The following is a 20,562-nucleotide window of genomic DNA, read 5'->3' as shown; positions in this document are numbered from 1 at the left end:
ACCCCCAGGCCCCACTCCCTGGCCCTAACCTTTTCACTTTCTCCGCTGCCTGAACTGCTTCGAGAGAACTGAGCGCCTACTGTGCGTCAGGCGCCGTTCTTGGACGAGCAAAGTAAAGCAAAGCGCGGCCCCAGGCCCGCACCTGTCGTCAGGTAAAGTCTGGGCGGCTAAAAGAACGAGCGAGGACCCTCCGCTTCTCTGTGAAGGCGCAGAGACTGGCGCCAGAGCTGCGCCACTCGTTGTCCCGGCGCCGCGCTCCACCCCGGCGCGGGGGCCCGCGGCAGGTGCGGGCGGCAGGTGCAGCGCGCGGCTTGGCCCGTGTGTGCGCGAGACCGGCCCGAGAGCCGCTGCACCGAGCCCGCCGGCAGAGGGCGCCCACTCCGCGGGCGCCTGGCTGGAGGTGAGGTGCGCATGCGCCCCCGTGGGACGCTTTCCGGCAGCGTGGCGGAACTAGTTGTCCGTTTCGCGCCGTTTGGCGACACCTGCGCGCGGCGCCCGCCGGCAGCGTGGCAGTCATGGCGTCGCCCTTCAGCGGGGCGCTGCAGCTGACGGACCTGGATGATTTCATCGGGCCGTCTCAGGTGGGCCGCCCGGGTGGGCGGGAGGCCGTGCGCGGGGAGCGGCCCGGAGTGGGCCGAGCGAGGCTGCGCTTGGTCCGCCCCTCGCGTGCTGGGAAACCCCTCCCCGCCTCTGTTTGTTTCCCTGAGAAATGAAATGCCAATCCCGGTCTCCGGCCGATGCCCTCGAGGCCACCAGCGACCCCCGCCCGGGGCCTGAGGCGCTCTGGCCCGTTTCTTACCAACAGGGAAACTGAGGCCAGGGAGGGCTGTGCCGCCGACCCGCTCACCGTGCCCCGGGGTGTTCAGGCGGCCGCCTGGGAGGATTCCGGGGTCGCAGGCTCGCGCCGCCCACCTAGCGGGGGCGAGCAGAACCCGGGGACAGGACTGGCGCTGGCCTCTCCGCCTCTGCCAGGCCTCAGGCCCCTCTCTGAGCTACGGTTTCTTCGTCTGCATAAACAGGGACGCGGTGACCCCAGCTCGGCCTTGAGAGCAGGTGGGATGGTGGCTGGAAGGAAGCAGGGCAGTAACTGCTCAGTAAACACAGTGCTTGGCGCCGCCCCGGGACCAGACAGCCCCACTGCATTGCAAAGCAGGCTGGTGTCGCCTGGGTGCGCCTATCAAGGGCAACAGCCCTGCACGCCGGAGCTGGAAGGCCCAGAGTTAAGGAGAGGAGAGTGGGGCTGCTCTGCAGGGATAAGCTGGGGCAGGCCTCCTGCCAGGGCTTTCTGGAGCTGGTCGTTTAGGGAAGGCAGTGGTCTAGAGAGAGAACTTAAGGAGACTGGGAGAGAAATGAACGTTTTTCCGGGCACTTCGCAGGGAGGTGACCTCCATCCAGTCTTTTCCAAGCAAAGCATTCCTGCCAGGCCCTTGGGTTCCTCTTAGTAGCCAGTGTAACACTCTGGTCACTCCTCCTGTTTATGCTTAGGATGAAGGTCAGGGTTGGCGGTGTCTCTGCAGATGTGTGGTTTGCAGGCACTGTTAGCACTGGCCTTCATGCTAACTGAGACCTGTACAGTAAGTGGCCTTCAGTGGCAGCAGAATGTTAGAAACCTGTGCCCAGTTCGAGAGCGGGCTAAGCAGCCGGAGCTGGTGTCACTGCTTCTGTGGCAGGAGACAGTGGGACCAGCCTCCGTCTCCGAGTGCGTCGCTCGTGGCAGTACCTCTGTGCCACGCGGCTGGCCGTTGCGCAGCCAGACTGCCTTCCTTGAAGGCCCGCTTCCATGGGAACCTCTGCCCACTGACAGGCTCTGGTTTGGGTTTCTTCCTGGTGTAGGACTGCATCAAGCCCGTGAAGGTGGATAAGAGGCCAGGAAGTGGCGTAGCCAAGATCCACATCGAAGATGACGGGAGTTACTTCCAGGTTACCCAAGTAAGGCCCATGGGCTCCGCCACAGCCCCTGCCTCGGCTGGTCGGAAACACGCTTTCTCTACTTCGTCCACTCATGAAGGCAGTGACCCTGAGGCTTTCCACATCTCACCAGTCCTTTCTCGGTGGTCCGATTCACCTACCACCAGGGGGGCCGGGGCTCAGGGTGCCTGGGGAGCGGGAATGGGAGGCAGCCAGGCTGAACAGCAGGCTTGATGTGTTCTGCGAAGGGGGCTCTTCTGCAGGATTGTGGATCCTGTCTGCTTCTATTTGTGTAAGGTTTTCCAGTTCAGACTTCACCTTAGATAACATCTATTTCCTCTAAGTGATGATGAGATCCCGATGAGGCCGGGCGCCGTGGCGCACAGCTGTAATCCTAGCACTCTGGGAGGCTGAGGCGGGAGGATCGCTTGAGTCTAGGAGTTGGAGGCTGCAGTGAGCTATGATGACGCCACGGCACTCCAGCGGGGTGACAGAGCGAGACTCCAAAAATAAATAAAAATTTTAAAAAGAGATCCCGATGAAACAGGGTTAAAATTCACCACCAACAGTCTGCCATTTGGACTCTAAAGAACATCATCCCAGTCCCGATGCCCGGCTCACACCAGGAGGCTGGGCTGGGGACCTTTCCTGAGGAGGGAGGAACTGCAGGTGGCTCCTGGTGCGGGGGTCATGCAGGTCTCTGTGAAGGACAAACAGCAGGATCGAATGGTTGCAGAACAGAGCTGGCTGTTGGCTCTGTCCAGGAGTGTGACCCGACAGCACGCTTTGGAGCCTGGTGCAGTTGGGAGCACCTGGCTCTCGTGAGGGGTCCCATGAATGAAGGGACCCGGGGAAGCTGGTGGGTCCCGCTATCCAGCCATCCAGAGCAGCAGCAGTTGCTTCGAGGAGCTCGTCAGCCTCGGGCTTGGCACAGAACTGCAGCCGGTGCCTCTGGGCTTTCAGGCAGCTCCAAGTGTAAAAACATGGGCTGAGCTCAAAGTGAGGCTTTGGTGCAATGCACAGGCCCAGCTGGGAGCTAGGCTGGGGGGGGGTGTCTTGCTCCCTGATCACATTCTAGGCCCCGCAGCTCTCCCGGCCCCGCTCCAAACCATCCCTGTGTTTGCCAGGGGCTCACGCTGGGATTGTTTTGCATCTAAGAAAAACCACTGAGGGCCATGCTGGCCCCACCTCCAGCACCGTGGTCCTGCATCTGTTTGGCCGAGTCCGAGGACCGTTGCTGCCCGTTTTGGCCTCTACACCCTGGGCCAGGCTCCACATTTCTGCCCTCTTCTTGCCTCTCGTCTCCTGTGTCCCTCTGTCCTTTCTTCCTTCATCCACCATTGGCTTCCCCCCTCCTCTGCCATCCAGAGCCTTGCCTTTGGCCCCGTCCCGTCCACAGCCCTGTAAGTGCAGCCTGGGACCAGCAGCCCCCAGGACCCGTGCTGATTGACAGCCTCGAGCCTCGTTCATGTGGTTTTTGTGCCCAAAAGTAGAATTCGATGGCAATGTGGAAATCTAGAATGTATATAAGCATTTTTGTAATAAATGTTTAATTTTTAAAACACTGAGTGGCACATAAACCCAGCCTGCTGCCCTGTCAGCTGTCAGTGCTGTTATGAGCAAGAGAACAAGAGCTTCCCGTGGACCCCTCCATCCTGAAGGCGCCCTGTCCTCGCGCAGTGGGGCCCTCTGTGCACCGGGTTCTTGTATTTCCAGGATGGTGGGACCCGGAGGCTGGAGAAGGCCAAGGTCTCGCTGAATGACTGCCTGGCGTGCAGCGGCTGCGTCACCTCGGCAGAGACCGTGCTTATCACTCAGCAGAGCCACGAGGAGCTTCGAAAGGCACTGGACGCTAACAAGGTGAGGGGTGGGTGGCCTCCGAGACTCCGCTTTAACCTGAGATCAAGCCCAGCAGTCTACAGCTTATTCGTCCCGGGCAGCTCATGTCCTGAAGCTGCTAATCCTGTCTTCAAGTGACTTCTGTGTTTCAGATCTTGCTGATGGGCTGTTGGTGAATTATTTGCCAGTAGTATCCAACATTGAAAGTGTCAGGCCCTAAACTCTGGGTCCTAAGCGTAGGTCACAATGACACGCCTTGACGGAGCTAGCGCACTGCAGAACCGACGGCATCTGGCCGCCTTGGCCCCTGGGGACTGCATGGAGCCTGCGGAGTAAGCAGTGTCCGCATTGCCTTGCAGATGGCGGCCCCCGGTCAGCAGAAGCTGATTGTCGTATCCGTCTCGCCACAGTCCAGAGCGTCCCTGGCTGCGCGGCTCCAGCTGAATCCTACTGACACCGCCAGGAAATTAACCTCCTTCTTTAAAAAAATAGGTAGGCCAGGCCCCAGGGGTGAAGGCTGTAGCTCAAAACAAGGGGACGTCTGAGCGTGTGGGGACACTTCCAGCCTCCGAGGCTGCGGCTCATCGCTCGGCCCTGAGTCTAAACGCCATAGAAAGTCTTGACTCTGCACCTGACGCAGCCGAAGTTTCGGTTTGGCGTTTGTGCCTCTCGAGAAAAAACCCATCCAAAGTCCGACCTTGCACTTTCTCCGAGTCCAGGATTCACCCCCGGCTCACACCGTTTTTGAGCCAGTGTCGTTAAAGCACATTTTCCAGGTCCTTGTTGGGTTCTGGGTCAGGTCGGTTTTGGTTGGCTGGGAGCTGCACTGGGGAGGGATGTGGGTGTCTGGAGAGCCCCCAGCTAGACTGGGGTTCCAGTGCCGGAGCGGCTGGCAGCCCCGCCCCGACGGGAAACGCAGGGGAGCTGCACGCAGGTGTTCTCCGTGCGCCTTCCGCAGGGTACGGCTCTCACCTGCAGGCGGCCTCATGCCTCGGTGTCCACCCGCGACCAGGTCCCTCACGCAGACGTCCTGTGGCTCTGCCTGGCCCGGTGCGGTGCGTGCCTGCCTGACCGCCATCCGGTGCTGGGAGCCCGACCCGGCATCCCGGGGAAAACCCAGCCTGGGGCAGCCCCTGGTTCCTCAGATGGGAGGCGGAAACCTGGCACCGCCACAGCAGACAACGCGCTCGAAGACGTTAACTTACAGATCCCGGGCAGGGAGCACCATCCCCCGTCCACGGATCACGCGAGGCCGGGGGGAGTCGGGAGAGAGAGGGGGACCATGGGCCAGCACCTCTGCTGGGGCTCAGGGCATTATCCAAGCAGGTTTCCCACGGGGAGTTGTGGTTGGTGGGTTTGGAGCGAGCAGGCATGAGTTCCGGGGGCCCTGCGGGGTAGCCGCACGGTCCGTGTGGGGTGTGGGCTGTGGGTGTCGTCGAGCCAGCCCAGTGGGCCGCATCCAACCATCCCTTAGGGGGTCACCGGGGAACAGTGTGCAGGGCAGGTGTCTGAGGAACTGGGAGGAGACAGGGAGCGTGACTGGGCCCTGCTCTGGTGTGGGAGCTGAACTTGTATTCACGGTGGACGCCCAGGCTACGGGACAGCACAAGGACTCACGCCACTGGGGCTGACGCTCGGGGGCAGGATGCAGGTGCCACACGCAGCAGGGGCTCTGAGCTGCCACTGGGAGGCCGAGCCCTGCTCTTGGGGCTGGGCAGCAGTGCTGCCCCCGCCGTGGCCAGCCCAGGCCCCAGGCCGTGATGCTGGTCCCGGCCACGGCGCATGTGTGGGCGTCCTGGCTGGGTTAAGTGGGCTCCTGCCTTCCAGGGGCGCACTTCGTCTTCGACACCGCCTTCTCCAGGAACTTCAGCCTCCTCGAGAGCCAGCGAGAGTTCGTGCGGCGATTCCGAGGACAGGCCGACTCCACGCAGGCCCTGCCCGTGCTGGCCTCCGCCTGCCCAGGTGTGCTCAGGGTCCTGCGGACGGTGTGAGATTCCAGTTCAAGTGAACTGAAGACTCAGACAGCTCAGGGCGGGTTCCGGGAATGACAGGTGGGGGAAGCGTGGGCGAGGAACGTCCGCACAGGTGGCCTCTTCTGGAGGACGAGCTGCCCTGGGGTCTCGGGAGTCACCTCCAGTCGCTCCAGTCCTCCAGAGGGTGGTGACCGGCAGGCTGATCTCCTGTGGCGGGCAGGCTAGAACTGGAGTGTTCTCAACCGCCATCCTGCTGTCCTGTGCACGTGGGTCCACCCCGGACCGCCCTGCCCCGAGCCAAGTCCCGCGTGGCCTTGTCACCTCAGGCTGGATCTGCTACGCTGAGAAGACCCACGGCAGCTTCATCATCCCCCACATCAGCACGGCCCGGTCCCCGCAGCAGGTCATGGGCGCCCTGGTCAAGGACTTCCTCGCCCAGCAGCAGGTAATGGCGTCGGGCCGCCCCGGGCACCCGTCGGGCAGTGGCCACAGGTGCACGTGCAGGCCACCCGCTGCGAGGCTCGCGGTCACGTACTGGCCGCTGGGCGGTGGCATCCACGGCCGTCGTGTGCCGTGACCTCCCGCCTCCCTTGCTGGCTGCCAACCACTTTGGTTCTGGGCTCGAGAGTGACAGCCGTTTCTGTGCTTCTCCACATAGCACCTGACCCCCGACCAGATCTACCATGTGACGGTGATGCCCTGCTATGACAAGAAGCTGGAAGCATCCAGACCCGACTTTTTCAACCAGGAGTACCAGACGCGAGACGTGGACTGCGTCCTCACGACAGGTGCGGGCACACCACGCTGCCCTGAGCCCGCTCCGCCCCCGGTCTGCACAGATGGCGCCTGCCGGGGTCCTGCCCACGTGGGCTCTGGCCGGGGCCCGGGGCTCCCCGTGTGCACCTCCTGGTCTCTCCACCGGCAGCCGACCCATCTCGGGGCCCTGCGGCTGGAGGGGCTCCTGGTCCCTCCTCGTTTGCCCTGAGAGGAGTCTGAGGGGAGATGGGCGAAGATTCTCCCTCCGGTCCCTTGGCTAACGCTGGCCTCCCCAATCCCGAGGCGAGGAGCTTCACAGCCTCCCAGATACTTAACAAGACAGGAAATTACCTGGTGTGGTGGCATCTGCAGTCCAGCTACGGGGGAGGACAAGGCGGGAGGATCGCTTGAGCCCGGGAGTTGGCGGCGGCAGTGAGCTAAGGTCGCACCACTGCACTCCAGCCTCGGGGGTAGAGCGAGACCCTGTGTTTAAAAAAAAAAAAAAAGACAGAATAAGCCACCCAGGAGGCTAGACAGACGGGCACTGGAGGAACACGCGACCCCGGCCCGCTGTCGCGCTGCCCCTGGGTGGGCAGGAGGCGGCCCCCCGAGGGTCCTCTGTAGTGCAGTGGCTCTTTCTCACCCCGTGGCTGGTCCGTCCTCCTATCACATGCCAGGGGTGGGCATGGGGGCCCTGGGGCCAGGTTGCAGACGGCCAGGGAAGCAGAGGACTCGGATGTTCCTCAGTGGTGTTTGCACCCAGGTCCCAGCTAAAGAGTGCGCTGTGGCTTCCGTCTCATCGCAGGGGAAGTGTTCAAGTTGCTGGAAGAAGAAGGCATCTCGCTGTCAGAACTGGAGCCAGCGCCCCTGGACAGCCTGTAAGTCGCCGCCTGGCGCCATGGAGGGCGGTACGTCGGGCACCGAGAACCTTGGTTGTGGCTGCAAATGCTGTCTGTGGGGGAGGGGCGGCTTCCCCCGCCCTCCCTCTCCTCTCTTGCCCCCCATGGCCCATCCCGGTGTCCCCAGAAGTGGCTGGATTCGTGGTGGCCAGTGGGCAGTTGCTGACGGTCATCAGAGCTCTGCGCAAGCCTGAGCTCACCAGGACGTGGTGGCAGGACGTCGGTGTCAGACACACCGCAGATCCCGGGGCATGACGAGCCATGCTTTCGTGCCCTGCGCTGTGCTGAGGCCCTGCCCTCCTTGCCCAGGCCCAGCGGCATGTTTGTGGAGGAGCCCACCAGCCACCGGGGTGGAGGCTCGGGTGGCTACCTCGAGCACGTGTTCCGGCACGCGGCTCAAGAGCTCTTTGGGATCCACGTGGCTGAGGTCACCTACAGGCCCCTGAGGTCAGTGGATGGGCCAGAGTGCCGGGCAGGGGGCCACCAGGCCCCAGTGTTTCCTTAGGCTCCGCTTCGGCCCTGGGTCCTCTGGCTGGGGTGGGCTGAGTAGGGGGTGGCGTCGGGCTGTGGTTGCGCACCCTGGGTCCGGATCTGCCCGTCGTGGGGGGCACCGCGGGCGAGGGCGGGCAGGGCGCCTGGCACAGGGTTTGTGTGTGACGCCACGTCCCTAGATGGGGGCTGGGGCTCATAGCCACCCTTGGGAAGGAGGGATTCCCATCTTACAGACAGGGAGACTGAGGCAGGCGAGAGCACCTGCTGGACTGGAGGTGAGAGAGTGAAGATGGGAGGGGACCAGATGTCTGGGCCTCTCCTCGAGGTGCTGGGTGACAAGCCCGGTCCGTGCCCCCAGGAACAAGGACTTCCAGGAGGTGACCCTGGAGCAGGGGGGCCAGGTGCTGCTGCGCTTCGCTGCCGCGTACGGCCTCCGCAACATCCAGAGCCTGGTGCAGAAACTCAAGCGGGGGCGCTGCCCGTACCACTACGTGGAGGTCATGGCCTGCCCTGCAGGTAGTCCCCAGGGCACGGACCACGGGGGCCCTGCCGGGACCAGAGCTACAGGCTGCGTCCGCCAGGCGGGAGGTGGCAGAAGCGGGGCACCGGGGCGATCGGGAAGCCTGGGAGGGTGTGTGCTGATGCCAGGCGTCCCCTACCCGCCCTGCCACAGGCTGCCTGAATGGCGGAGGCCAGCTCAAGGCCCCGGACACGCTGGGCAGGGATCTTCTGCAGCAGGTGGAGAGACTGTACGGCGCGGTCAGGATAGAGGCGCCTGAGGACGCGCCTGGGGTCCGGGAGCTGTACGGGCGCTGGCTGCAGGGCGAGGCCTCGGAGCGCGCCGGCCGCCTGCTGCACACGCAGTACCATGCCGTGGAGAAGGCCAGCTCTGGCCTCAGCATCCGGTGGTAGGAGGCCGTGGGGGTCTGCCGGAGCCCACCTGCAGCCAGCCGGGACTCCCAGGAAGGCTCACGGGTGCCCGGCAGCAAGGTCACATGCTCCAAGGCCCCAGCGCCCTCCCGCCACATTTGGAGTGAGCTGCAGAATGTGCTGGAACCCCTTGGGAGGGGGAAGCTGGCTGCACCCAGGATGGCAGTCAGAGCCCACAGTGTCACTGCCACCACCGGCCCAGCTCCTCTGGGGCTCCCCGCTGGCTCTGCCCGAGTGTGGCAGGGAGACCAAGGAGGCAAAAGGTTCTGTGAGGTTACGGAGCCTCTTGCAGCAGCCCAGGGCCAAGGCCCACGACACGGCCCCTGCGCCTCCGGCTCGTGGCGACCAAAGTGTCTGTCTGGGAGCAGAGCTGACTGCTGGAGTCACCCCCAAAGTTATAGTGCAGAGGGCGGGAAACAGGGCAGACCTGCCTGGCAGGAAGGGGTGCTCGGTCCCCCCGAAACCAGGTGTCCACTGTTAGGAAGCAGCAGCCCCTGGGGCGAAAGCGCTTCTGTTTCCTGGGCCCGGTCTGCTCTCCAAGCAGCAGGCGTCAGTTGGCGCCGGGCTTCCCCAGCTGAGTCTTCTTCCCCTGGCTAGTTCCCGCCAGGCCCGTCTCCCACGGAGCTCCACCGCCAATAAAGGCGCCCCGCCTGAAACACACCGCGCATCTCTGAACGCAGCTCTTTCGTGGTGCCGCGCATCGGGAAGGCTCTCAAAGCTTTATTCACAGTTCAGAAGCCTGGTGCACCCATGAGGCTGCGTCCTGGACGCCCGGGCCACGGGGGGCCCACGTGGCCACCCCCGGAAGCGCCAGAGTCGGAGCGCCTGCATGCTGGGGCACGGCCTTGGAGGAAGGTCTGAGGTGGCCCTCTCAGGGGTCCAGTCAGCCGGAGGCCGCGGGAGGGACGTAGCCACAGACACTGGCCCCACGAGGCTCCATGCGCGGCTCACTTCTGCGGGGCTGCACCCAGGAGCCCCCACTGCAGCGCGAGGAGAGCCCGTGCCTGTGGCTGCAGCGGCTCAGCTGCCCGCTCAAAGCGCGCCCGCTCCCTGCACAGCACCTCCAGGGCCTCGGCCGGGACGGCCCTGCCCGTGAACTCGCGCACCGGCTCCTCTCTGCGGGGGATGGGTGCAGTGGGGAATCGCTGCAGGGCTCGCCTGCCCGTGCCAGGGAAGATGGGGTGAGGGGAGGGCGCTTAATGCATGCTTTCTCAGGGCCCAGGACACTGGGCCCGATAAATCGTCCTCAGACACCTTCTGAGTATCTCAGTGACTGCCAAGGAGGCCCTGAGCAGGGCAGGGTACTGGGCCTCCCAGGCTGCAGGCGCAGCTCAGGCCCCACCCCAGGACGGCCCCCGGGACAACAGCCACACTCACGCCACCCTCAGGAAGGGGTTGTAGAGCAGCTCCTCGCCCAGAGTGGATGGTACCGTGGGCATGTCGTCCTCATCCCTCTTCTGGAATGACCACAGGCCCTTGTCACAACCCAGCCCTGTCTAACAGCTCCAGGCAGCTTGGCTCTCGTCACCCAGGTAGCTGCAGCAGGGCAGTGCCCCCCAGGCCTGATCCAGATCTGGTCACTCGCAGCCAGGCATGGCTGACTCCCCTGTGGTGCCCCTCCTGGGTCCTGATATCCAAACCCCAGGAAGAATACACCTGTTCCCTCCACCCTCCACCCTCCCACTAAGAAGAGGAGTGGCCGTACCTTGGCCCAGCGCAGCTTGGCTCTCACGTGGTCATTGCAGGGCTCCACTTTCTGTGCGAACTCAAGGTTGCTCAGCGTGTGCTCATGGCCGCAGAACACCTTCTGAAGGAAGAAGGTATTCGCTGGGTGCAGAGCGCAGAGGTGGGGGACATGGTTCTCTCTCGAGCGGGTTCTGCACCCCTGGCGCAGGACAGGTGCAGAGCGCACAGCACGCCAAGCAGGGGGGCCCTCACCGTCTCCGGGGGCAGGGTGCCCAGGGTCTCAGCCAGACTCGCGTACATCTGCAGTGCGGTGCCCTCCAGGCACCAGCCGCAGCCGGCCACCGACAGCGCGTCCCCTGGGGGAGGAGGGCGGGTCAGAGAAAATGGGGCGGAGCGGAGGCAGGTGGGGCGGGCGAGCTCTGGGCTGAAGGTACCCGAGAACAGGGCCGGTGGGTCCGGGCATTCGTCCTCCCACAGGAAGTAGCTCATGTGGCCGGAGGTGTGGCCGGGCGTCTGGAGGCAGCGCACGTGGATGGCCCCGAACTGCGGCGGAGGGGCAGGCGGACCTGTGAGACTGGGAGGGCCCCGGGCGCCCGCCCCGCCCCGTCCGGGGCGCGCACTCACCCGCAGCTCCTCGCCGTGCGCCAGCCTGCGCGTCAGCGCGCAGATGCGCTCGTCGGCGCCCATCACCGCCAGCCCGGGCTGCAGCCGCGCCAGCTCCGCGTTTCCCCGCGCGTGGTCCCTGCGGGGCGGAAGCGGAGTCGCGTCTGGGTCGGCGGGAGCGCCGTCCTCGCGCCTCGGCCCGCCCCGCCTGCGCTCACCAGTGGTGGTGGGTGGTCAGCACGGTGGTCAGAGACACCCCCTCCCGGCCCACGACCTCCAGCAGCTGAAAGAGACGGGAGTTACGACGACACCGACGATCTGGGTGGGCCAGGCCCTCCCCACTGGGGCGCTGGGTCCGGTGTGCACAGCTCCCCAGGCGGGCCGGACCCAGGGCAGCGCCGGTGCGGGGCGCAGAGATCCAGTTACCGATGGCCCAGCGTGTGCCGAGCAGTTAGGCGCCAGAGCGGGGCAGAGGCGGCCCTAACTCAGGGGAGTCCCACAACAACCAAGAAACGCTAACGCCACTGCCGACCAGAGATCAGGGAATACCCGCCGGGTGGTCGGGGAAGCCTCTAGGAGGGGGACAGGCTGCCTGGGCCTGCAGTGGTCTCCCTGCCGCCCACGGTGTGCCCTCACCCTCTTGGGCACGGCCACGTCCACGGCCACTGCCTCCCGCGTGCGCTCCTCGATGACCAGGTACATGTAGTTGTCCTCAAGCACGGGGATGACCTTGACCTTCATGGTCGCGGAACTCAGCCACCCCGCGCCTCCTCCAAAAGAGGCCCCCCAGCCTACTGAACCCCTTCTGCAGGGCGCGGGCTCCGCTCGCCACACCCCAAGAAGGGCTGCGCGAGGCGGGATCAGGCCCCACTGACACTGGGGGCCAAAGAAGGAGCCCTGCTGCCCGCCCCAGGAGCTTCCCGGAGCGCTCGCGTGGAACCCACGCTCCAGGCCCCGGTTACGGCCCCGCCCGCCGTCCGGCCCCGCCCCCAGCCCCGCGGGCCACGCCTTCCCCGGGACCTGCCCCGCCGCAGCCCGGCCCGACCCGGACCGCCCGGGTGCCCCGCCGCCCCCTCACCCGCACGGCTGCGCCCAAGGCCTGGAGGACGGACAGGCGGAGGCGGGCCTCGCGCCGCCGCTCACGGGCCTGCTCGGAGCGCGGCGTCTGCCCGGCCGCCGCCAACGGCCCCCGCCCGCGGACGCGCCCCGCCCCGCCCGACCGGAACCTGTGCGCAGCTGGACCCGACGCGCGGCCGAGGGAGCGCGCGTGCGCCGAGGGAGTGCGCGTGCCCGGTGGGGCGCCGCGCGCACGTCCGACGCCGCCGCGCCCGGCGCTGGGGCACCTCCTCCGGGAAGCCCTCCTGGCGCCCGGGCTGACCGAGTCGTCCCCTGCGTCCCCCGTCCCTTCGTGGGGACGCTGCACCCGCCTTTCTCAGGCTGGGGGTGGGGAGATCTGTCCAATTTGTTCACCTGCCGGTCCCGGGGCTCAGCCAGCGCCAGGAAGTACATAGAAGGTGTCTAATAAGTGTGCGAATCCCCATGGTAGGGCAGGGCTCCGTGCGTAAGGACAACAGTCACCGCAGCGGCAGCTCCATTCCGCTCGTGCCGTCCCACCCCACCAGGTGGGGCGCTGGGCGCTGTCACGCACCCTTGGTTCCATCTGCGCCGGGATAAGCGCAGGGGGTGCTCGCTGCGTTTCCCAGATGAGGAGACGGGGACACAGAAAGGATAGGTCGCCATAGAGGGAAGGAGCTGAGAGCTCCCCCCACCTCCACTGACCTGCCCATGTGGGCGGGGCCCTGGGAGTCTCCTGGGACCCACAGAGGCCTTGGCAACGCAAGCCACCCAGGCTTGTCGCGGCAACAGCCACCAGCCCAGGTTGGGATTCGGGCAGCACTGCGCTTGGAGCTGGCCAGAATTCCTTTTGCCTATGGAGCATGCGGCAGCCACAGGCCCCAGGCCAGGGCCTCCACGGTGGCCCGCTGAGAACGTGAGTCCTCCAGGCTGCTGCTGCTCCTGCCATGGAGTCAGGGGCCAGGAGGGGTGCAGGCCCCTGCATCTGGGGTCTGATCCTGGCCAGGGGAGGGGCTGCCCAGGTCGGCCAGGCTGGGGGAGGGCTGGTGACTCCATGGCAGTGGGGTCACAGCCCAGGCCTGGGACCCACCTGGGGCGTCCCCAGGTTGTGCCGCGAGCCGAGGACTGGCTGCGAGGAGTTCCTAGGGGTCCCCCGGCATGGGCCACCAGTCTTGAGAGGGAGCTTCTGTCAGACCTAGAGCTGAGTGAGGAGCAGCGGCTGCAGGTGGGTGTGGGGTCCCAGTGTGCTGGTGGGCGGGAGGCGCCCACAGACGTCACCTCTTGCCGTGGCCACCCACAGATCTCGAAGGAGCTGGTTGACGTTCAGATCACGACCCATCGCCTGCGAGAGCAGCACGAGGCTGAACTCTTCCAGCTAAAGAGTGAGGTGAGCAGTCACGTGGCCACCTCAGTGCATGAGGGGCGGAGGTGCGTGGCCAGGACAGGTGCTTTGCATGAGAGTGGGCTTCAGCCTGTCCCACGTGGGCTGGCCCACAGGTGCACCTGCTCGAGCTGGTTGTCCCGCAGGTCCTTCGGCTGGAGGGCCGGGTGCTAGAGCTGGAGCTGCACAGAGATGGCGCCAGCCAGGCACGTGCAGCCCCAGCAGAGGCTGACCTAGAACACCGCCAAGCACCAGCCCAGGAGCCCAGGTGCAAACCCCAGGGCCCCGGACGCCCCGGCCACCGCAGGCTCCAGGTCACCATGAGCACATGGAGGGCGGGGCTGGGTGGGCTGGGTGGAGCCAGGTGACAACTTCAGCAGAAGGCACTGTGAGGCTGGGACTAGCTCCTCCACCCTCAGCCCTCCCTTCCCTCTCTTCTGACCCCAGAGGATGAGTAGCAGAAGCTGGGGAAGAGTGTGAGCATGTAGCCCCTAGCCCAGGGTGGGGGACCTGGAGCTTGGGGTCTCATCCAGCCAGCCCTCGTGTGTCCACAGCTGCCAGGGGGCCAGGAGCGGCTACAGGGAGCAGTGGAATGGGCGCTGGAGCGTCACAAGGCCCAACAGCAGGCGCTGGAGACACGAGTGTGAGTGGCCACCTCACCTGTGACAGGGAGGGCCCAGCCGGGTACAGTGCTTGGAGCAGCTGTTGCCAAGGGGCGGAGGGAATCCTTCCCTGTGGGCCCGACTGAGCCGCACACCGTGTCCGCAGGGCAGCCCTGAGCCGGCAGCTGCAGGGAGCCCAAGAGGCGGCCAGGGCAGCTGGGCAGCGACTGGCCGCACAAGCAGTGGTGAGGCCCTACCCTACCTGCTTCCCAATCTGGCACGTGGCACACAGGGGCCCTACAAGCTCAGTAAGGTCCACTCCTCAGAACACAGGTTGAGGGCGGTCTCTGCCCCAGGTGCTGTCCACCTGCCAGGGCCAGCTCCGCCAGGCCGAGGCAGAGAATTCCCAGCTGCAGCTGCAGCTCAGAAAGCTGATCGAGGAGTACGCCTTCCGGCTGCAGTGCTGTGCCCGGGAGGTGGTGGTGAGCGCTGGGTGGAGGCCGCTGAGTCCTCAGGAGCCCAAGCCTGGCCTGGGTGTGCTGGACAACTTTGAGGAGACCCTGTGGGCCTGCGGAGGGGGCGAGGGCACGGGTTTGGAAGGGATGGAGGTGGGGCCAACCAAGCCCCGCCCTGCCCAAAATCCCATCCCAGCCCCGCCCCCGCCACGGCCCCGCCCTGCCCAGACCCGGCCCCCAACCCTAGCCCCGCCCCAGCACTGCCCCCGCCCCGCCTCTCCTCCAGGAGTACGCCAACGGTGCGGGCCAGGCACCTGCAGCTGCAGCCCTTCGGACATTCCTGGAGGCCACCCTGGAGAACATTCGGGCAGCGCACCGCTGCCGTGAGCAACAGCTGGCCCGGGCTGCTCGCGCCTACCGCAAGCGCCTGGCAGATCTGAGCCACAGGCATGAGGAAGTGCTGGCCACCCACAGGTGGGCCCTGCCTTGAAATGGACACCTGGGGGGGAGTGGCCCTACGTGACCCGGAGTGTGGCTTAGTGGGCAACAGGAGCAGGCCCACACAGGTGAACCCTAACGGGCCACCCAGGACACCCAAGGCTACCTTTGATGCAACCACCTCGGGTCTGGAGCCACTGCTCCTAGTCAGCAAGCTCAGCCACATGTGGGAGGGTCAGGTGAGGCCGGATATGAACCTCTAGAAGCTCCAGGCCCAGGTGCCCCCTCCCTGCTGCCCCACACTGGCCTGGGGTGTGCACAGAGCCCCAGAACTCACCCCAGGCCTGTCCCAGGGTTGGCAAAGCCCCAGCCCAGGGCCTCTAATTGACCTGCCCTGTTCAGCCAACCGAGGAATCCCTACCACAAACTGTACAGCACAGCAGGCGTGGGATGCCACTTTTGCCCCCACAAAAGGGACCTGGTGAGACCTCCTAGGGGGGCCGTCGGCACCAGTGAGTGCCTGAGGGGGCAGGCAGAGAGCAGAACACTGCGGCTCCATGCATTTCATTTCTTCCACCAACTGTGGCTGCGGGGCGGGGCTCTGGTCACAGCAGTGAACACAATGGCCTGGCCTGGCCTCAGGTCTCTCATTTGGCTTGGGGGACACCAATAATTGCAGAAAAGTGAAATGGCTGCCATGCCAGTGCCTGGTGGGTGGAGGGGGTCTGCCGGGAGTGGGGCTGCCCTCGAATGGGAGGAACGCTTCTGCTCAGACCTGAACACCCAGGGATGAAGACTGGGTAGGAGCAGTTGCCTGGCAACCTGGCTGGCCCTGGCCTCTGGGCCTCCATCTTCCCAAGTGTACCATAGGCCCAGCTCCCAGAGGAGTAGCTCCCAGCATTTGGCAAGACAAACACCCTGAGGGGTTATCACCCCTACTGGCACTGGGATCCCTATCTGAGCTGGCCTGTGGCTTAGCCCTCCAAGCAGTCCATGGGCCCTCTGGGCCTGGGCTGCCCCACCCCCCATGCACCAATGGCTTCGAGACCTGGGCATGGGTCATAGTGGCAGGGTGGGCCCACAGTGTCCCAACTCACTCCGAGCAGGTACCACCTGGAAGCTCTGGGAACCCTGACTCAAGCAGGCTCACTGGTCAGCTCCCACACTGACATGCCAGTGCTCGAAGCCATCCCTCCTTCTCCTGCTCCCTTCACAGGGGCCTGGACACTACATCCTGGGCCCGGATCCACGAGAAGCTCCAAAACTTCTGCCACGGCACCCAGGTAGTGAGTGGGCAGGGCCTGGTCAGGGCCCCTCCTCACACTATGCCCTCGCTCGTGACTTACACACCCCTTGCCCCCTGCCCCCTGCCAGGCAGAGCTGGAACAGGAGCGGGCACAGCTGCTGGTCCGGGCCACAGCTGCTGAAGAGCAACTTTCTGAGCTACAAGAGTACGTAGACCAGCACCTGGGCAGGTAGGCTCTTGGGAAGGTGAGCTGGGTGTGACCTGGGGGTCCTGGTCTGGGTGGGAAGACGGCTGTCCCAGGCACTAGAGGCAGACCCAACCACGGCCAGGAAAGTGACTTAAGCCTGATCCCCCCGAGCAGGTACAAGCAGGAAATCCTGAGGCTGAGAAAGCTGGTGGGTACAAGGGACCCCTGGAAAGTGGGGGCCACACCCCCAGCCAAGCCTCAACATCCACGGACGTGCAGCCACTAGCCAGTCTTCCCAGGAGCACAGAGCACCCTCCCGTGCAGCCAGCGTGGAGCCCTCCCCCCAGCCCTCTGCTAAACAAGTCACGGTGGAATCCACGGAGTTTTTATTGCATCTAAAGAGTTAGCCAGTCTGAGAAACGGGGGCCCCGGGGACCGAGGTGGAACTGGGTCCTGGGGCAGCCTTGATGGGCACCCCCTAAGAGGAGACAGCCTTCCCAGCCAGCCCACCACCACGGACATCATAGGCCCACACTCGGTCCAGGCCCTCACCCACCACAGCCACAGGCTGCCAGGTGGGGAGGGGGAAACGTCCAGATACCACCCGGGCGCCTGGGGGCAATTCTGCCTGCAGCTTGTCCTCCAGCTGTGGGAGCTGTGGGAGAGAGCAGCAGGGTAGAGGGGACCAGGGACAGACAGAAAACAGCTGCCCGTACCCAGCCAGTCCAGGCCTAGCACCCACCCTGGGCTGGTCCCCAGGCCTCAGCAGCAAACACACTGAGGTGTGGCCTGCACTTCCCAGTGGGGCCAGCAAACCCCAGACCTACCACGCTGGGGGCCAGGAACACAGACACGTTGTGGCAGTCGCTCAGGCTCACCTGCAGGGAGAAGGGGTCAGCTCAGCAGGAAATGGGGCCCCAGCAGGGGAAAGGTCTGGTGGGCTTGGGTTCACTGCAGCTTCTGAGTCCCAGCCCACCCAAGTGTCCAGGGGCCCTTGGGGTGCCAGCAGGATGGCCAAACCAGACCCCTAGCATGGAAACCCCGGCATGGAAATCAGGTGTGGAGTCTGCAGGGGTCCGGACTCCGCAGGTTACCTTCCAGAGGTCCTCACGGCGGTAGCAGACGCTGCCAGCACAACCGGCCTTCCAGGCGTGCAGCCGCGCCAGCGCCACCAGCCACGGGTTTAGCTCGTAACCCACAGCCGGGCGGAGACCACACTTGTGGGCTGCCAGCACCTGTGGACACCAAGAGCGTGGGGGCGGGCCCCGTGGGAGGGGGCAGCGAAGACAGAGACAGACACACACGCACACGCGCGCCTTACGATCCTGCCGTCGCCGGAGCCCAGATCCACCATTTTTCCAGGACGGCCTCGCAGCAGCGACAACACATGCTCCACCTGCCGCGCGCTTGCGCCAATGTAGGGCACCTGGGCAAGGAGGTGGGCGGGCAGGGAAGGCTGTCTCCTCTTGGGGGTGTCCACTGGCCACGCCTGCCCCTCCTAGAGTCGTCCCGAATCTCCTGGGAGGGGGCCTCCTTTCTTAGCCGACTTTCCTGCCCCAGGTGGAGCGGCGGCCTCCCTCCCGCCCCTCCCCGCCCCGCACCTGCAGCCGCAGCGGCACGCGGCGGAAGCCGGGCTGCAGGACCAGCGCCCACACCATGTAGGCCGCCAGGCCCGAGCCCGCCGCCAGCTGCAGCAGCCCCAGCGCGCCCGGCCGCTGCTCGCGCAGCTCCGTCAGTGCCTCGGCCGGGTCGTCCGGTTCCATGGCTGCGGGGCACGCGGCTCAGGGTCGTCCGCCCCAGGGCCCCTCGCCCGCTCGGGTCCGAGACCCTCACGCCCTGGCCCCGGAGCGAGGACCCGCTGTCCCCGCCTGCCCGGTGCCCTCTCCTGCCCCGCGCCTTCCGGGGGCCGCGGCGAGACGCCGGAAGTGGCTGGTCCGTCGCGCATTCCGTTCCGCCCCGGCCCCGGGCCCGGGCCCCTCCCGCAGGTTCCGAGTGAGCCGCGGCCCCGGCCGGCTCTGCCCCACCTTATGCCCCGAGCCTGCGTCGGTCGGCTCCGTCGGCCCCCTGTGCGGACGGACCGTTACTTTGGGCCTGTCCTGGGCGCCAGGGACCCCTGGGAGGGGACAGCGACCCCTGCCCTCGTGGAGCGCGCGTCCTGGCGCGGGGACACGCGACACCCGCGACGGCCTCAGGGGTGCAACCCGAGGGAACGGGGCTGCGAGTCCACGGCCTGGCCCGGGGGTGGGGTCCCGGCCGGAGAGTCCTGGTCCCAGAACCAGCCGGGCCTTGTTAGGTGCGGCTGGAGCCCGGGGAGCCGGGTCCAGCGCGGTAACAAAGGCGCTCACCAGGGGCGGGAGGCGCCCGAGCCTGGTCCCGGCCAACCCCACGACTCTGCCTGGGGAGACCCGCGGGGACTCCACGGACCAGGACGCCTCCAAAGCCAGCCAGACCCGGGGGGACGCCCTTCCGGTTCCCTCCCACAGCTGATGAGGATTAGGCCAGTGGGCGGGAGATGGATGAAGCTCTGGGGTCCCGAGGAGAAGGGCAGGGAGGAGGGGTTGACAAGCAGAAACTAACAGGCCGCGAGACAGACGCTGGCTCCGGTGAGCGTGGTGGGAGGGGAGCCGGATGTGGCAGGCGGGGGCACTGGCCGCTAGCCCAGCCGCGGGGGCGGAAGACAGAGCCCCAGGAGCCGGGAGATCACCTTTCTTCTCCAGAAAACAAAAAAAATATTGAGGAGCTCCTGGAGGCTACCAAGTGAAGCCGGGAGTGAGGGAGGCAAGTGCAGAGACAGAGCCTTGGGTTAGCGGCTGAGCTATGGCCGCCGCCTCTTGAATGGCAGGGGCTTGCCCGTGCACATGGCCTGGTCTGGCTCCTTGGCAGCCACCCATGGCCCGGGTCAGGGATGGAGGCTGCTTCCAGACAGAGTGGGTACGCCCAGGACCACTGCCCCGTCCCCTAAGTGCCGAGTGCTGCACATCGGCTCCTGCCTAACCAGCCCTGGAAGACAGGTGTCCCTGGGTGGCTCCTTCCCATGCTCTGGGGAGGAGGCAGCCAGCCTCACTCAGCTCAGGGTCCTGTCTTCTGGGGTCTGTGACTGGGCCCTCCCAGGAAAGGAGAATGTGCACTGAGCGCTAGGCAGGGGTGCCACCCAGCACCCGTTCTTGCCTGCGGCTCCATGCCTCAGTCCCAGTGCCTGCAGCAGCACCTGGCACCCAAAAAGCGCTCAATAAAAGCTCGTCTAATGAATGAATGAACCTGACCAGACCTGTCAGTGTGCAAACCCCGCTCTTCTCACCTTCACACCAAGCACTCTGCTCCTCAGCCTGCGGGCACTCGGCAGCCAGGTGCGTACCTGTGTGAGATGGCACACACCTGGAGCTGTGTCTGATTGACAAGGGCCCCCCAGCCAGCTCCTATAGCTCCAGTCCACCTGCTCACCCACACCTGTTCCCTGTCTGCCCTCCCACTTCTTTGGCCTGGCTACCAGTCCTCAGGGCAGGCATGAAGCCCCTGACCCGAACTCTGAGACTCATCCTGGAGCACTGTGGGTCACCTGTGGCCCTGCTCGCCACAACCACTTCCGCCTGAGTCCTCTGAGAAGGATGCTGGTTGCAAAGCCAGCACTTCTGCCCAGGTGCTGTGGCTCACGCCTGTAATCCTAGCACTCTGGGAGGCTGAGGCGGGAGGGTCGCTTGAGGTCAGGAGATTGAGACCAGCCTGAGCAAGAGTGAGTCCTTGTCTCTACTAAAAATAGAAAAAATGAGCCAGGTGTGGTGGCGCACCTGTAGTCCCAGCTACTCGGGAGGCTGAGGCAGGAGGATTGCCTGAGCCCGGGAGTTAGAGATTGCTGTGAGCTAGGCTGATGCCACTGCACTCTAGCCCAGGCAACAGACTCTGTCTCAAAAAAAAAAAAAAAAAAAGCAGCACTTCCTCTGCGAGGGTCTGTGTGTGGGAGGACCAGCTTCCTGGGGCAGGTGAGTGGAGGCCAGGATGCACCCAGGGCCCATCCCAGGGCAGCTGCCCAGCGTGTTTCTGAACAGATGGGCTGGGAAGTGGTCCACTGCCACCACTGGCTGTGCCAAGGGGACGG

At 65.4% G+C, this 20,562-nt stretch overlaps 4 protein-coding genes across 5 annotated transcripts; 2 read left to right on the top strand and 2 right to left on the bottom strand.

Moving 5' to 3' along the window:
• Positions 1 to 462: 462 nt before the first annotated feature.
• NARFL (nuclear prelamin A recognition factor-like) lies at positions 463 to 8,799 on the top strand. The gene is made up of 11 exons (XM_012659619.1): positions 463 to 581; positions 1,834 to 1,929; positions 3,625 to 3,768; positions 4,107 to 4,239; positions 5,575 to 5,709; positions 6,047 to 6,165; positions 6,379 to 6,508; positions 7,282 to 7,354; positions 7,685 to 7,822; positions 8,226 to 8,383; positions 8,541 to 8,799. Exons 1-11 carry the CDS (start codon positions 516 to 518, stop codon positions 8,777 to 8,779), a joined length of 1,431 nt encoding a protein of 476 aa, XP_012515073.1. The 5' UTR covers positions 463 to 515; the 3' UTR covers positions 8,780 to 8,799.
• A 922-nt stretch (positions 8,800 to 9,721) lies between these two features.
• Positions 9,722 to 12,299, bottom strand: HAGHL (hydroxyacylglutathione hydrolase-like). 2 transcript variants are annotated; one of them, XM_012659621.1, is made up of 9 exons: positions 12,165 to 12,299; positions 11,723 to 11,856; positions 11,305 to 11,369; positions 11,108 to 11,225; positions 10,918 to 11,026; positions 10,736 to 10,839; positions 10,503 to 10,604; positions 10,175 to 10,254; positions 9,722 to 9,913 (listed from the first exon to the last, which is right to left on the bottom strand). In XM_012659621.1, exons 2-9 carry the CDS (start codon positions 11,825 to 11,827, stop codon positions 9,745 to 9,747), a joined length of 852 nt encoding a protein of 283 aa, XP_012515075.1. In that variant the 5' UTR covers positions 11,828 to 11,856; positions 12,165 to 12,299; the 3' UTR covers positions 9,722 to 9,744. The 2 variants fall into 2 exon arrangements, with proteins under 2 accessions (XP_012515075.1, XP_012515074.1); XM_012659620.1 differs by lacking the exon at positions 12,165 to 12,299 and having other exon boundaries at positions 11,723 to 12,078.
• A 717-nt stretch (positions 12,300 to 13,016) lies between these two features.
• Positions 13,017 to 16,495, top strand: CCDC78 (coiled-coil domain containing 78). Its single transcript, XM_012659572.1, has 10 exons — positions 13,017 to 13,076; positions 13,266 to 13,385; positions 13,461 to 13,547; positions 13,688 to 13,855; positions 14,096 to 14,184; positions 14,310 to 14,388; positions 14,500 to 14,625; positions 14,885 to 15,072; positions 16,253 to 16,319; positions 16,415 to 16,495. The coding sequence occupies exons 1-10, from the start codon at positions 13,017 to 13,019 to the stop codon at positions 16,493 to 16,495; spliced, it is 1,065 nt and encodes a 354-aa protein (XP_012515026.1).
• A 345-nt stretch (positions 16,496 to 16,840) lies between these two features.
• Positions 16,841 to 18,351, bottom strand: FAM173A (family with sequence similarity 173, member A). Its single transcript, XM_012659584.1, has 5 exons — positions 18,071 to 18,351; positions 17,791 to 17,895; positions 17,564 to 17,704; positions 17,297 to 17,347; positions 16,841 to 17,124 (listed from the first exon to the last, which is right to left on the bottom strand). The coding sequence occupies exons 1-5, from the start codon at positions 18,230 to 18,232 to the stop codon at positions 16,948 to 16,950; spliced, it is 636 nt and encodes a 211-aa protein (XP_012515038.1). The 5' UTR covers positions 18,233 to 18,351; the 3' UTR covers positions 16,841 to 16,947.
• Between the last annotated feature and the right edge of the window lie 2,211 nt (positions 18,352 to 20,562).

The sequence above is a fragment of the Propithecus coquereli genome, unplaced genomic scaffold, assembly GCF_000956105.1.
Source record: "Propithecus coquereli isolate 6110/MARCELLA unplaced genomic scaffold, Pcoq_1.0 Scaffold621, whole genome shotgun sequence".
NCBI classification, from domain to species: domain Eukaryota; kingdom Metazoa; phylum Chordata; class Mammalia; order Primates; family Indriidae; genus Propithecus; species Propithecus coquereli.
This window is presented reverse-complemented; position numbering and strand designations above follow the sequence as displayed.